The 15,327-nt window shown below is 53.7% G+C and overlaps 1 protein-coding gene across 1 annotated transcript; it reads left to right on the forward strand.

The window, feature by feature from the left end:
• The first annotated feature begins 5,291 nt into the window (after positions 1 to 5,291).
• Positions 5,292 to 14,982, forward strand: LOC132076971 (serine/threonine-protein kinase pim-1-like). The gene is made up of 6 exons (XM_059478406.1): positions 5,292 to 5,360; positions 12,439 to 13,068; positions 13,194 to 13,244; positions 13,442 to 13,808; positions 14,451 to 14,627; positions 14,876 to 14,982. Exons 1-6 carry the CDS (start codon positions 5,292 to 5,294, stop codon positions 14,980 to 14,982), a joined length of 1,401 nt encoding a protein of 466 aa, XP_059334389.1.
• The last annotated feature ends 345 nt before the right edge of the window (positions 14,983 to 15,327 follow it).

Consider the following 15,327-nt stretch of genomic DNA (forward strand, 5'->3'; position numbering starts at 1 on the left):
AGCAGAGCTTCTGGAAGGAGTCTCCTCTTGTGAGCTGCTGGAGCTGGAGCTGGCACTGGCCACAGAGCCGCTGTGCTCATCCCTGACAGGACCAGAGCACAGCAGCCTCTGGGCCTCCTTGCTGCACGATGGCAGTGAGGAGGCCATGGCCCAGAGGTTCAGTATGTGTGACTCAGTTTCCTGATAAACTGTGCTAAGAAAACCCTGCATCCCTCCTGCCAGATCTAAGACACTCCAAGAAATCTGTTGACACATTGGGAACTCAGAATTGTTTGCATTTTGAACAATTGTCTTATGAGTGCTTTTGATTGTTTTTGTCATTTTGTGTTGATTCAGTTGATCCTTCAGAGAAGCTTTCCTAATAATATAAAACAGGAGGAATTGTGGAGACCCTGAGGGGGCATTCCCTGGTCTAGAGAGGCACAAGAAGCTTCCCTCAAAAAGCTGTTAGACCCCATTGGCTCCTTCCCCTGTTCCTATGTCTGTTCCTGTGTTCCTGAGCCACACCTTCCCTATTCCCTGATTTTCCCCCTTATCTTTGTACTGCCCCAAGATCAGGGTCAGCCCCCAGACCCCCGTGGAGACAAAGTGAGACCCTCTGTGTGTGGCTGCTGGCACCTGAACATCTCCCTGCACAGCTGAATAAAACATCTGTGGAGATTATGCAAAGGTCCTTTTTGCTTCTTTGCCCTGGACTGTGCTAGCAGCAATTCAGACTGCTACAGAGGAGAAGCTGCAGTACTGGCACCAAGAGTTTGGCAACTTGACCATAGGCACAGAGGGCGTGCAGGATGCTGCTGTATGAATTCCTTAACCAGCCATCTCTGGTGCTGGCATATTCCCTCCAGCTTCTGGTGCAGCCAGGGCCACCTTTGGTCCAGCAGATGCAATTGTTATTTGAAAAATTCGGCCCACACCTTGGGCAGGAGGCCATCCACAGGCTCTGGCCCTGCAGCCCCCTGCTCAGCTGGGGACAGTGTTCCCTGTGGGGAAGATGGAGCAGCCATCACAGGGTCTGGGGGGCTGCTTTCAGCAAGGGGGTGTCAGGGTCCGTCCTAGTGAACAGATGACCTGATGGTTCGTAGGAATGATCTCAGAGTGCAAAAACCAACACGGTACCAGGGGGTTTGTAGTGATAATCAAATAAAATGTGGTTTTATTGAAATAACTACAGCAAAAATGCGATAGAGGGATTAAGGGAGAGAAAAAGATAGAGAAAGAGAGAGAGAGAGGGGGAGAGGGAGAGGGGATATAGCTACCAACGCAGAGACGAAGTGTATTGGTCCAGTCCAGCCGAGGATCTGCCTGCTACGCTGGGGAGATCTCAAAGGCTCTAGCTGACTCAGAGGTTTTTATTACTGAAAATTGTGAGGGGGGGGGAAACAGATACAATAGGGAACAGATGTAACAGGTAGTCTATGTTCTCAGCAGTAAATGAAAGCCATTGTGTTCTCGGTCCAGTGGTCACAACCTGCAGGCAAACATCTCGCTTTGGTCAGCTTGCCTCCCCCCACACACCTCCCCTGGGCTGGGGGTTTCAGTCCCAGTCCTTGGAAGGAGCAGAGGGGCCTTTTAGGAGTTTCATGTCTCAGTCCTTGGTGGGGAAGCGTCTTACATCTCAGTCTGTCTGTCACGGTGGTTGTAGAACAGGTGAGGATCTTCTGTGGGAGACCACCTGGAACTCAGGAGAAGTCCAGCCAGGCCGAGAGGTGGGACAGCTTCCAAAGCTGCTATTGTTGCAAACGGGGCATGGTGCCCTCTTTTTAGCATACAGCAAACACACTTGTGAAAACAGTAGCTTAACACTGAGCTTTCAGGTCTCAGGGCCTGTGGCGTGTGACTTTTCCCCTTCAGAGCCAGATTCTAGACAGGGGGGGCTTCTCTTCAGTGGTCTCCCAAGGACGATCTTGAGGCAGATGAGGGAAAATTCTGACAGACTCTCACAGGGAGCCAGGCTCTCTCCCTGCTGGGCTCTAGCAATTGCTTGGGGGAGCTGATGGCAAATTGTATGTAGTCCTGTTGATCCTACTCAGAAAACGTAACAGCTTCTATCATTCCTCTGCAGAATGATAGAGTTGGCACGCTGGATTTCTCTTTGCCCACTGCAGGATGCAGCCCAGGCAGAACTGGTGGTGACAGGGCAGAGAAAAATTCACATCCTTCTTAGTGCCCTGGCAGATGGGGCAGCTCCAGTCTGTCCCCATGGCCATGTCTGTCTGTCCCAGCAGGAGGGAGGAGCTGAGGACCACTAGCTGCTCTCATCGGCAATCTTGCTTGGCCAGAGCCCAAGCTCGAGGCACAGTGGTCCAGGCTCTGTCAGTGCCCAAACATAAGCAGAAAGGGATGTTGTATCACAATGCATTCCTTGGTGAAGGATGTCCATAGCAGCCTCAAGAGGCACCTCAGACACTCAACAGTCAAGGCAGTAACATATGGACAGGACACAGATGGCAGTTCATGGCTGGGAGAGCATTCGTAGGCATATCCAAGGACAAATTTCCCAGGAACTCTCCACAGCTCTGGGATCAGCCCATCAGCTCTGTCAGAAGCTTCAGCAGAACAACCAAATTCCTAAAAAGCAGCTCCGAGACACTTTTCCTACCATCCTGCCTGAGTAGCTGGGTTGCTTGCTGCAAAACACTCTTTTTCTCCTCTTCCCCAATGCCCTGTGGACACTTGCAGCCAAAATAAAAAGCTCCTGGCCCTCTGTGTGATGTGATAATACAGTTTTTATATTTCCATGCTGGGATGAAAGAAAGCTGTGCTGTGGGTCAGGAGAGGCCAGGACCCACTTGGCCTTCCTGCAGGCTGAGGGGTTCCCAGCAGACATCCTGCTGCTTTTTTGAGGAATGTGTGAGGGGAAGGGAGGGGGTGACAGAGAGGCCGAGATCATAGAGTGGAAACTCAGCTCCAGAGTGGCAGTGCAGACTCTCCCTGCTGAACGCCTGCTGGGGCTGGCAAAGAAGGAAAATGCCCCAATAACAGCCCGGTGGCACTGTATCTCAGGGACAGGTACAGGGAGGTGACAACAAACAGCAGCATGGCCTGGTCTCACAGCTCCTAGGAAGCAGTGACAGAGGGGCCTCATGTGCCAGAGATTTCAGAAAGGCTGTCTTCTCAAATGGCCACTCTGAAACCCCTCTCTTTGCCTCTTGGGTTTGTGAATGCTTTTGACAGCCACAGCATCCTGGGGCAACACGTTCCACGATTTCATTAAGCGCTCCTTGAAAAGCACCTCACATTGTTCAACTGAGCTGCCAGCCTGGTCATTTCAGAGGGAGCTGCCTTGGTGGAGAGAAAAATCAATCTTCTGCCTTTCAGGGAGCTGAAGGAGAAGGGACTCTTCACCATCAAACACCTGGCTGGGTCCCATTCAGAGGTCCTGCTTTGTAGACTTGGTGAGGTTTGCTTGGCAGTTACCAGCGAGGTGAGAACATTGTTCTGAATTGTCCCCCATACTTCATACACAGTGTGTAGAGTAGGTATGTACTTGTTCATCTCCATGTGTGCTCAGGGTCTGCCTTCATTTCTGGTTTAGACCTGATATTTCCAATGTCTGTCAGCTGTCTGTAGGATCTGTGGGTACATGCAGCTGTATTTACTGGCAGGTCGGGTATTTGACACTCATCTTTGAGTGTGGTGCCTTTATAATGCAATGTGCAAGTGCAGAAACTGAGACACTAATGATGTTATTTGCCAGAGTCCCAGTCTCTGCCCAAGATGTAATTCAACACTGCAAATTATTCTGTAGACCTGAGCCTTTGATTTCTGTTTCCTGGCTGAGTGCTTCAGCTGCTGGTGTTGCTTTTTGGAACAGGAGCACCTGACTCTTTTATCTTTATGACTTTTGCCTTCATGATTTGAAAGCAGCTCTTTATTTATTTTCTAGTAAAAGGGCCTAAAAACAAAGATGTGGACATTTAAGAAGGGTTAAGTAGAACACTTAATGAAATTTTTATTTACGCCTGCAGTGAGCAGGTCTGAAGCCAGAAATTGGTGCCAGAGTAAGTGCCTTTCTGTGCTTGTGCTCTCCTGCTCTTCCTGTCCTTGTATGCTCCTCTGGACACAGTGGGATGTGTTGTCATTTTCTGGGACTTCTCCTGAAGGCAACTGGTTTTCTTTCCAAGGTGATTCTTATGTTTCCCCTCATGGCTTCCCCAGGTGACCAACCTCGGTTCCAAGGTGTCCTGCTCTGCCATTGTCACTCTGGGAGAGCTCTCTGTGACCTTGAAGAAGGACATGGACTCTGAGGTGGATGAGGTTGCTCAGGTCCTTCTCCAGATGGTGTCCAGCTCCCCAGAATTTGTTCAGAAAGCAGCCAGTCAGAGCCTGGGGATCCTGGTGGAGAATGTGACTCCTGCACGAGCAATGACTGCTCTCATGGACATGGGAACCAAGTAGGTTCTTCTTCTTTTAGTGATGTTCTTCACCTTTGTGTGTGTGGGAGGGAGAAGGGATGAGACAGAGAATGGGAATGGTGGGAGGGAAGAATCCTGTATCCTGCATCTTCTGTGGACTCAGTGACTTGATTCTCCAACCAACCTCACTTCTGTCCTCTCATCACCTATTTCTGCCCTCCTGCAGCCCATTAGTTCTCAGAATCACAGAAGTGTAGAATATGGGGCCCATCAGGACCATGGAGTCCACCTCCTGGCCTTGCCCAGAACAGCCCAAGGGTCACACCAAGTGCCTGAGATTGTTGTCCAAATGCTCCTTCAACCCTGTCAGGCTTGGTGCTGTGACCACTGCCCTGGGGAGCCTGTTCCAGTGCCCAGCCACCCTCTGGGTGAAAAACCCTTTTTCCTGATACCCAAACTAAAGCTCCTCTGACTCAGCTTCCTGCTGCTCCCTGGAGTTCTCCCAGTCTGTCAGATTTTCCTAGATGTGGTGATCAGTGGGGAAGGGAAAGTGCCTGCAAAGGCCAAGGATACAGCCTTGTGCTTTTGTGGGCAGAGGGAAATTTGCAATTGCAGCTATGAGCAGTGTTTGGTATTTCACAGTGCTAACCAAAGAGGACAGGACAGGCTGGCTAAACTGCCTGCCACCCTTGCCTCAGCTTTCAATAGGGTAAAACATTCAGATGGATCCGTTGCCAAGCCCCACAGAAGAAATAGGCTGCATTGCTGGATATTCTGCAGCTTCATAGCCCACAACGTGTTTTCCCTGCATTTGTTGTTTTCCAAAGTTCTGCAGATTTGGGGATACATGGGTGAAAAGAGCCTCAATCCTGCTGCAGGTCTCTGTGGTGTGTATCTGCCCCTGCTCTCTCCATTGCCCTTCCTACTCATGGCATGGGGGGCCTGAAGCAGCTCCAGGTTGAGGACAAGGTGAAGGCAATCATGGCTCAGCCTCACACAGAGGTGAGGGGGGAGCTGGGCCAATCTCTGGTGGGAGGAAGGGTCTTGTGGCAGCCCAGAGAGGCTGTGCACATTGCCAGGGAACAGCTGTGCCCTGCATGTGCCCCTGCAATGAGCTGTGCTGCTGCCAGTGCCCCTGGAGCTGTGGGGCTGCTGAGCTGTGGGGCAGGCAGAGGAGCAGGAGGGTGCATGTGCAGCTGAGCCATTCCTGGAGAGCACAGGGCTCTGGGTTCCCTGCTGTCCCAGGGCAGCCCAGAGGCCAGGCTGTGCCTGTGCCAGCTCTGGGCAAGTGGCTCAGGGTTTGCCCTGGCCTGCCTCAGTGTCTGCCAGCAGGAGCATGTTTCCCTGTGCAGCTGTTTAGACATTTCCAGGAAATGTGTCCCAGGAATTATGGAGCTTCAGCTGCTTTAGGTTTGCATTGTGGCCTTTGTTAAACTTTGTGTCTCCATTTTGCAGATCTGACTGGTTACCATCTTATCGAGAAGTTTTCTCTGGACACTTCCGATGTTCTCTCACCCACAAAGTCCTTGTCTCCCATCCAGAAGAGCTCTCTGTCCTCCAAGCTCAGGAAGAAGCTGCCGCCTGTATGGAGAGTGTTTGAAGAATAGGACTGATGCGTTAGGCTTGATAGTTACAGATGTACATATGTTCTGATCTTTAGATGTAGTTTTGAATTAATGTGTTTTGATTCTGTCTTTAAGTTTTGGTGACATATTTTTAATTGTATATATTTTATTTTGATGATGAAAAAAAAAAAATAAACCAAGAGGAAAATGTGAGACCAGGACCTGCTGGCCTAGAGATTATGGGAGTGCAGCTCACTCAGTGTGCCAGTGTCTCACCACATCTTTTCCTCATAGGGCCTCTCCTCTTCCTCTTTGGCCATCTTTTCTTTGTGTCATTTGTGCTGCTGTTTTCAACTAGTCATTGTAACAGGGCCACACATTCACATGTTTGGGGGACAATGGATCCAAAAGATCCTGTCTAGTCAAAGGTTTTCTACCTAGGTGTGTTCTGTGCTCACCAAAGGCCTGAGCAAAGAAACCAAGAGAAGTGTGCCCAAATCCCAAAGCTTTGCTCCTTTGCAATCTCCCACAGATCTGGCTCGCAGGTGTCTTCAATCACAATTCCATAGGTAAGAAGAGGTCATGTATTTCACTGGGAAATGATGCACTGCTTTGGCAAAGTCACCTGTATGTATATTTACCGGGGACAGCAGTGCAGCTGTGTTGTTTGCACCTTGTTTGCAGAAGGATGAGTGCACTGGGAGGCCAATAACAAGTGACAAGGGTTCCTCAAATCTGCACTGCAGCCTGGGTGCCATTCAGCCCAGAGCTAGGGGATCATTTGTTCCCATGGACCAGTGCTTGCCAGTGGAATGAATTCCTGCACAGCTGGAAGAAGCAATTCTGGATTCAGCTCCAGCTCTTGGTGGGCTGCATGATCATTGACAATGCTACCCTTCCAGAAATTATTCTGCAGTTTCCTTTCATAGTAATTTGAGGCTTTTAAACTTCACATTTCAAGTTGCTTTGCCTTAGGGAAAAACAATTCTGGGCCCAGTGCAAACTGTAACCTTTTGGCAGCAAAGTCCTCATGGTTGCCAGCCTCTGATGTTACACAATGTCACCTGGCTGCATGTGCTTGCTCAGCTCTGGGTCTAGTCCCGGCCTAGCAAAGCCCAGGCAGGGTGGCACATTGCAGGGAAAACTGGTCCATGAGCTTCTGGGGTTGCCATCAGCAGCAGAGTGAAAGTGCCCTTTGGGGATTCCTCTGGAGACAAAATTAGGGACCTACCCCATGCCACAATATTCTCTTAGATCTTTCTAAAATATCCTAGAAAAGGCTGTGAAACTTCACATCTCCTTGCAAACCCACTGTTTGGAGAGGGGCATTTTTGTCCCTCCTCAAAGTCATTGCTCTTGCACATCAGAAACATGAACATCCACCCACAGGAATGATGCATGGTCCTGCTGCTGCTGCTGCTGCTGCAGAGCTCTGGGCAGTGCAGACCTGGGTGTTACCAATATGAGCACTTAATGAGCATTTCATGCTCCTTCAAGCTGTCCAGATCCCAGGGCTTTTTGTTTCAAAGCAGACACTGCACCATCTCTAGGGAAGAACAGGAAATGGGAAACAGCGACTGCCAGCCTTGCAAGGGTGTAGGGGAAAACCTGAGGTGTCTGCATCAAAAGATGAATGGGAAGAGTGTAATTGCTAAAGCAAATGCTTCATTAGGATAGCAGGACCAGTTCTTTACTGCATGCTTGCATGAAGATCATTTGGGATCTCCTTTTTGTGTCTCATGCAGAAAAGGAGCTCTTAATAATACCACGCTACCTAAACCAGATTGGGACGCAGCTCTGTAGTGGTTCACAATGAAGCAGACGACCTGCTTTGTCACTGCCAGCCCTGCTGAGCCTGCGAGGGACCATAGTGTATCCCATGCCTGTTTTGCCTCCAAGCAAAGCTTGGTTTTCCTTACTAGTGTGGAGTAAATACAAGAGTAATAAAATGGACAATTAGACTGGCCACTTTGGAGGATATGCTCATGCTTTCGCATGTCAGTCCTGTACCTCATGCACCCAAGGCTTGTTACTCATCATGAAATATTTTAACAAAAAACCTCCGCTCTCATGTTACATCTGAATAAAACTGCATCAGATCATCAAGAATTCTGCTGTCAGGAACAAGACAAGAGCCTTCCGACACTCACTTGCAGCTGTCCCGGATTGCTGCAGCCCTTTGTGCAAAGCTGCTGCAGACAGAGTGTTTGGAGTTGGTTTGGGCCTTTATGAAAGATCTGTGGAGCAGTGTGCAGGGCTCTCCTGGCAGGAAACTGTTTGTCCAAGCCCAGGGACACGGTGCCGGCAGGAGCGGAGCGGCCCCGCTCCCAGCCCGAGAGTCTGTGAGCTGAGCCACGCCGGGGAGACAAGGCAGCGAGGGGCTCCAGCCCAGCTGCTTCACTGCCCTGCCCGCTCCATGGAGCTCTGCCGTGGGAGAAAGCCGACACCGGATGAGTCCCCGAGCTTCCATCAGCTGCTGGAACTGCTCCGTGACAGCTCCTGTTCTTCCGAGAGAGACCCCGGCGCCTTCTTGGAACGCGTGTCATAGGGGGATTCTGTTTGATAATAAACTGTTGGGGGTTTTCCACTTCCATCCATTAGTAATAATTTCTTATTGCTGGAAAAGGATTGTAGGCACACTTTAGAGGAGACGACTTCTTGCACAATATCCTGTTTGAAGTTGTCTCAAACTGTGTGAGACAGATGGCTTCACACAGGAGCATCCCCAAGGCTGCTGAGGGGAAGGCACAGAGGAAGACAAACCCAGTATTTCTGAGGAAACTCCTTGACACAAACCCAACCTGAGCTGTCAAACAGCAGACCTGATGTTTCGAGACATGGGCCACAGGGGAAACCTTTCAGTGTGTTTGGTCCAGGCTGGGCTATGCTCGAGGCAAAGGTGTGTCAGTGTGTTGGATAATACCCTTTTCTTGACCTAGAGATGGGGCAACTGAGAGGTGTTTTAAAAACTTCTATTCCATTTTCAGTCTCATGAGAAGGGTGAGACAATACAGATGTTATAATACGTGCCATCACAATCAGAAGCCAATTAATTCCTAATTATAATACAATATAAGGTTTCTTGGTCTATCAGCCTTTTGCCATGCCATGTTGTAGATGCCTTAAAGCCAATTATTTAAAACTACTCTTTGCGGGTCCCACTACAATGCATCTTTCATAGCTCCGTTTTTCCAAAATCTTATTTGCAAGGCCATCTTTTGAAACTTTTTTCCAGCTGACCTTCTCTCTCAACAATATCTGTCCTATTCCATGGAAATTTTAAAGTTAGCATTTCTTGTCTCAAGATTTATATACAGATTCATACATTGTGGGCCTTCTATTAGGCTCTAAAAACTTTCTACAAATCCATTTCCCACATCAGTGCACTTGGCTCCTTCTCTCCTCATTGTGCCTGTCAAGCACAGGAGCCCAGAGCTCCTGCAGAACCCATCCCAGCACTCAGTGGGAGCAAACTTGTGTCCAGTCCTCACCTGGAGCTGTGGTGCCCAGCATTCCACCACACTGCAATGAGGAACTGTTGCTGCTCTTTCAGAAGGAGCTAAGGAGCTTTGGCCTTCAGATCAATTGTCTGCAGGCTCCTGCAGTGCCTGGTGCTGCTCCCTTGCCAGAGGCACCCCAGGCCAGGGGGGCACATCTGGGCTGCTGTGTCTGGCTCTGGGGCTCCCTGTTCTGGGCAGTGATGAGGAGCTGCAGAGGCTCTGCAGGACTGACAGGATGGGCTTTGGGGCTGGCAGGAGAAGCTGAGGGACCTGGGCTGCTGGAGCTCCTGAACAGGAGGCCCTGGGCTCATCGGTCAACTGCTCCAAGGGTGGTTTCAGAGAATCCCAGGAACAGCAAGGGTGGAACAGGCCATGGAGATCATCAAGTCCAGCCTGTGCCCTGACACCACCTTGTCTCCCCTGAGCCTCCTCTCCTCCAGGATAAACAACCCCAGCTCTCTCAGCCGCTCCTCACAGGACTTGTGCTCCAGACCCCTCCCCAGCCTTGTTGCCCTTCTCTGGACACACTCCAGCCCCTCCATGTCCTTCCTGAATTGGGGGCACCAGAACTGCAAACAGCACTCTAGGTGCTGCCCAAGCAGTGCTGAGCACAGGGGAAGAATCCCTGCCCTGCTCCTGCTGGCCACACCATTCCTGAGCCAGGCCAGGAGCCATTGGCCTTCTTGGCCACCTGGGCACACTGCTGGCTCCTGTCCAGCCTGCTGTCCATCAGTGCCCCCAGGTCCCTTTCTGCCTGGTTGCTCTCCAGCCACTCTGGCACCTTGTTGAGGGAGGGATGCAGGGAGGGAACGGGTCCAGATCCAGTTCTTCCTGAAATGTGGTGTTTGCTGGCACTGCCAGTTCCCAGATTTTGATATTTCCCTATTCTGGCACAGCCCAAGTGCAGCAACTTGCTGGCAAAGAAAGCCAAAACCAAGCAAAGACCTGGTACCTACAGCAACCCGATCTCAGATTTGCTGACACCCCCAGTACCCAGATCGGGAATGTTTCAGATGCCTGCACAGCACAATTCCAGCAATTTGCTGGCACAGAAAATGAGCCTCAGGAAATTTCTCAGTGCCGGCTCTTCCCTCACCCAGATCTGGTGTACACTGGCAATGCCTGTGCCCACATCTGGCAATTTCCCTCTTCTGGCACCACCGATATCCAGAATTTGCAGGCAAAGAAAGCTAAAACCTGGCAGTTTCCCTTTGCCAGCACTGCCCAATCGGGATTTTTTTGGCAGCAGGATCCCAAGAAAGATGGAAGGAAAGAAGGAAAGAAAAGAGGAAGGCATCCAGACCCAGTCCTTCCTGGAGCCTGGAGCCTGAACTGGGCTGTTTGCTGGCACTGCCAGTGCCCAGATCTGGAAATTTCCCTATTCTGGCACAGCCCAAGTGCAGCAATTTGCTGGCACAGAAACCCAAAACCTGTGGCAGCTTCCTGCTACTTGGTCTGGCACCACCCCCACATCTTGTGTTTCCTGCACCAGAACCCAGATTTGGAAATTTCTCAGTACCAGCAGAGCCCAAATCTGGCAGATTTCTGTCGCTGGCAATGACACCACCCAGATCTGGTGTTGGCTGGCAGTGCCAGCGCCCAGATCTGAAAACTTCCTGGTGCTGGCACAGCCCAAGTCCAGCGATTTGCTGGCACAGAAAGCCAAAATTTGGAAATCTGCAGGTTCTGGCACCAGCATCATCCAGCTCTGGTGTTTGCTGGGACCGCCAGGGCCCAGATTTGGAAATTTCCCAATGCCTTCACAGCCCAGGTCTAGCAATTTGGTTTTAGCTAGCTTAGGAAGAGAAGTTCCTCGGACTGTGACTTTCCTTTTTCTTGGAACTGTTTAAACCTGCTCTGGACTGAAAACCCAGACAAACACTGGCAGCTCACACCTGTGGCCCACCGAGCTCTGGGACACTGCATTCCAGCACCAGAGGGACTTAGAAGAGACCGAGTGAGCCAACTACAACCCACAAAAAGGACTTTCTGAATTTGCCATCTCTTCAGCACTGTCAGAGGTTTTATTTAATATTATTCATTTTTCATGCTTGTGAATACTTTACTTGTTAAATAAACTGGGGGTTTTTCCACTTTTCTCGAGGGAAGTCTTTTCCTGAACTAGTAGGGGGAGGGGCCATTTGAACTTGCTTTCTAGGCGGACCCCTTTTGGAGATTTCCTCCCAAAATTTGCCCTAAGCCAGCACAAACAGTCACCATGAAAATTTCACCAGTGGCATTATTTCCCGGTAGCAAATCTTGTGACAGAAACTTGACCTTGTTCTCCATGAGAGATTCTTGGGAAGAGCAGACAGGAGAAGATTCCTGGAAAACTGAAACAGCTTTCCAGAAGGGAAATGAAAATGAGAGAAACAATCCAAGATGTTTTCCTCTATTTATTTCTATGCTTCCCTTTTCTATGTTGCATCCCAGTAATTCCAGATGTACCTCACCTCTAAGATCGGTGCCTTAGTGATTTTTAGACACTAAAATACCATAAGCCACACACAGTTTTCCTTCCCCTGTTTTTACAGGAAAGCAACACTGGAGATGTAAGTGCCGTGCTGGGGTCAGGTAGGAATCCTACCCCAAGGGAAGGTGCCCCGACAGTGTTTGCCCCTCAGCAAGGACAATGCCCAGCAGCAGGCGAGGGGATCGCTGTGCCAGTGTGCAGGAGTCAGGGCTCTGCATCCGGGCTCAAGGCTGCAAAGTTCCCGTGTTTGGACAGACGGAGGGGCTGTCCCCGGGGCGCGCGGGGCTCGAACGTGGGGCTCGTGGGGCGAGCGGGGAACGGACACGGGGTCGAACGGCCCCGGTGCTTCAGTTGCAGCGGCGGCAGCGGCGGCAGCAGCAGCGGCGGCAGCAGTAGCGGCCGCAGAAAAAAGAGATATTTTGAATACTCTCTTTCTTTCTCTTCTCTCTCTCTTTCTCTCTCTTTCCCGCTGTCGGGCACCCTTCTCCCGCGGTCCCTTGCCCGGCGTCCCTCTCCTCTCCCCGCCTCCCTCTCCCCTGCAGGGCAGGGCCATGTCCCCGGCCCGCCCCCGGCCCCGGGCGGGGCTGTCCCGTGCCCGGCCCCGGCCGTCCCGCCGCGGTCTCGCCTCCGCCCGGCTCTGGCCGTACTGGCGGTGGCGCTGCTGGGCGGGCATCAGTGCCTGGGGCGGGGGCGGCATCGCCGCCCTTCGGCTCCGCCTGGCCCGAGCCCGGCCCCGGCCCCGACCCCGCCCCCGGCCACAGCCTCGGTCCCGCCTCCAGCCCCGGCCCCGGCCCCGGCCCCGGCTCCGACCCCGGCACCGGCTCCGGCTCCGGCTCCTCCCGGGGCCCGCGGAGCACACACGCGGCGCGGCCGCTCCCGCCGCCTCCGCTGCGGCTTCCCCGGCCCGAGCTCCGCCGCTCGGCAGCGCGGCCGCCGGCCCCGAGCCTCCCGTGTCGCGTTCCGAAGAGCGAACGCCTGGGCATGGCCGGCCCGGGGCGGGTGAGGGGCGCTCGGGGGCCGTTGCTGGCCCCGGGCCGAGCGCTGACCGCCGCGTCCCGCCCGCAGGGACGGAGCAGGAGACCCTGCAGGAGCGGTACCGGCTGGGATCGCTGCTGGGGCGCGGCGGCTTCGGCAGAGTCTTCGCGGCCACGCGGCTCTCGGACGGCGCCCCGGTGAGCGGCGGGGCCGGCGGCGGGCGCAGGAGGAGGGGATGGAGGAGGAGGAGGAGGCGGAGGGCGGAGGATGGGGCTCTCAGTGCGGGCGGCGAGCTCACCCCGCTGCTGCCCTTGGCTTGCAGGTGGCCATCAAAAGGGTGCCACGGAACCGCGTCCGGCACTGGGGCGAGCTGGTGAGTGAGCGGTGCCAGCAGCCGGGGCTGCCGGCCGGGGATGAACCGAGGCCCGGCAGGGTGGGAGCCGCCAGGACGCCCCGAGGGAGAGCGGGCGTGGGGCCAGTGCGGGGCGCAGGGCATCCCGGGCTGGCTGAGGGCTTCCCCAGGCCTGGCACGGCATTGGCCCCACTGACAGCGTTGTGCTCCTCCCGCAGCCCGACGGCACCAGCGCACCCCTGGAGATCGTGCTGCTGGCCAAGGTGTCCACTGGCTTCCCCGGTGTGGTCCAGCTACTGGAGTGGCTCGAGCTCCCCAACTGCATCGTGATGGTGCTGGAGCGGCCAGAGCAGTGTCAGGACCTGCAGCGTTTCATTCGGGCACGGCGGTTCCTGCCTGAGGAGGAGGCGCGGGAGCTGTTCCGCCAGGTGCTGGAGGCCGTGCAGCACTGCACCAGCTGCGGGGTCCTGCACAGGGACATCAAGCCAGAGAACATCCTGGTTGACCTGGACACCGGGCAGGCCAAACTGATTGACTTTGGCTGTGGCACCTACCTTCAGGACACAGTCTACACTCACTTTGCAGGTGAGCCTACCCAGGGCTGTGCTCCCGCTGCTGACATCTCATGGCCCAACATCTCCCAGCCCAAGCTGGCTGTGGCAGCGGGAGTTCTCCCTTTTGCTGCCAGTCAGAGCACTGAATCTTCAGCTGAGTTGCTTTAGAGCGGGGCTGGGTGGGCAGCCATCTTCCAGCCCTGCTGGCAGCCTCTGCCAGCCACTCTGCCCAGGACTGGGGCTGGGCTGGGGCAGCCAGCCCGACCAAAACCCCCGTGGGTGAGGGTAGCAGAGAGGGAGGGCGGAACATGTGCCCCAGCCACTTTGGTGTGCAGATGAGAGGAAGGGCTTGAACTGCTCCACTCGCCCTGTTTGCCTTGGCTTCATTATATTTTTGGGGCAATGCAGGCAGGGAGGATAAGGGCAGGTTTTTTCCCCAGCATGGAGTGGGTTTTTCCTTTGCATGTCATGGTCGGGCCTAGCCAGGGCTGCCCTCTTCCAGCACCAGAGGCTTCTTTTCCAACCCTAACTTTGTGCACAAGTCCCAGGTGCTGGCGAGAGGGCAGTGGTCACCCTGTGTGCCCCTGATGCAGCCCCTGCAGGCGCAGGGATGCTGGGGCCAGGCTCTGGGAGCAGCAGCATCCCCCTGATGAACTCCATCTGTATTCCATAGGAACACTGTCCTACAGCCCCCCAGAATGGAATGACTTTGGCTGGTACCATGGCGAGCCAGCTACCATCTGGTCCCTGGGCATCCTGCTACATCAGATGGTCTGCGGGGAGCACCCTTTCAGGAGGGGCCAGAACCTCAGCTGGGGCCAGCTCCCGCTGCCACAACGGCTCTCTCAAGGTGGATCCTCTTCTCTGGGCACGGGGGGAATCCCAGTGCTGGGAGCCAGCAGCGGGGTCGTGGGCATCCTGCTCTGGCAGCTGCTGAGGAGGTGGCACATGTCCTGCTCTCCTCCAAAACAGGGAATTGATGGGAAAGTTTAGGCCCAGCTATGAGCACATCCAGCATGGCCTGGGCACGGGAATAGTGGGGTAAAGCGGACAGGAGCCTTCTCTGGCTGACCGTCAGTTTCTGCTTTCTCTCCCCAGAGTGCAAAGATCTGATCAGGTGGTGTTTATCCGTGAACTCCTTGGACAGACCCACACTGGAAGACCTGTTCTGTGATCCTTGGATGTGGGATATTCCTCTGCCATAGAAGAAGGGAGAGAGCCACAGGCACACTTTGATCCAGGGCCCTGGTAAGTTCCAGCTCCACACATGCCTTGGCAATGAGAAGCAAAGGAACCCAGAGATTTTTGTGCTGCCAGTGTCACTGCACCAGGCTCATGGGATGGGAACACACAGCCCTTGTGCTGGGGCTGAGCTGCTCTGCCCAGTACTGGTGGCCGCCATCCCAGCTGGTTTTGCTTGTCCCGGTTCCCTGACAGCTGGGGCCCTGAGCAGAGCCCTGAGAGCCTGGTCTGCCCCCAGGGAAGGGGAAGGAACCTCTGGAGAAGCTGTACTGGGTGGGGATGCTGCTGCTGCTGCTGCTGCTGCTGCT

This window comes from Ammospiza nelsoni, chromosome 9, assembly GCF_027579445.1.
Source record: "Ammospiza nelsoni isolate bAmmNel1 chromosome 9, bAmmNel1.pri, whole genome shotgun sequence".
NCBI classification, from domain to species: domain Eukaryota; kingdom Metazoa; phylum Chordata; class Aves; order Passeriformes; family Passerellidae; genus Ammospiza; species Ammospiza nelsoni.

Coding starts and splice junctions, on each gene's coding strand:
- LOC132076971 (XM_059478406.1), top strand. CDS start 5,292: ATGGGGGGCCTGAAGCAGCTCCAGGTTGAGGACAAGGTGAAGGCAATC. Junction 5,361..12,438: donor TGGCTCAGCCTCACACAGAG/GTGAGGGGGGAG, acceptor TCTCCCCTGCAG/GGCAGGGCCATGTCCCCGGC. Junction 13,069..13,193: donor GGCTCTCGGACGGCGCCCCG/GTGAGCGGCGGG, acceptor CTTGGCTTGCAG/GTGGCCATCAAAAGGGTGCC.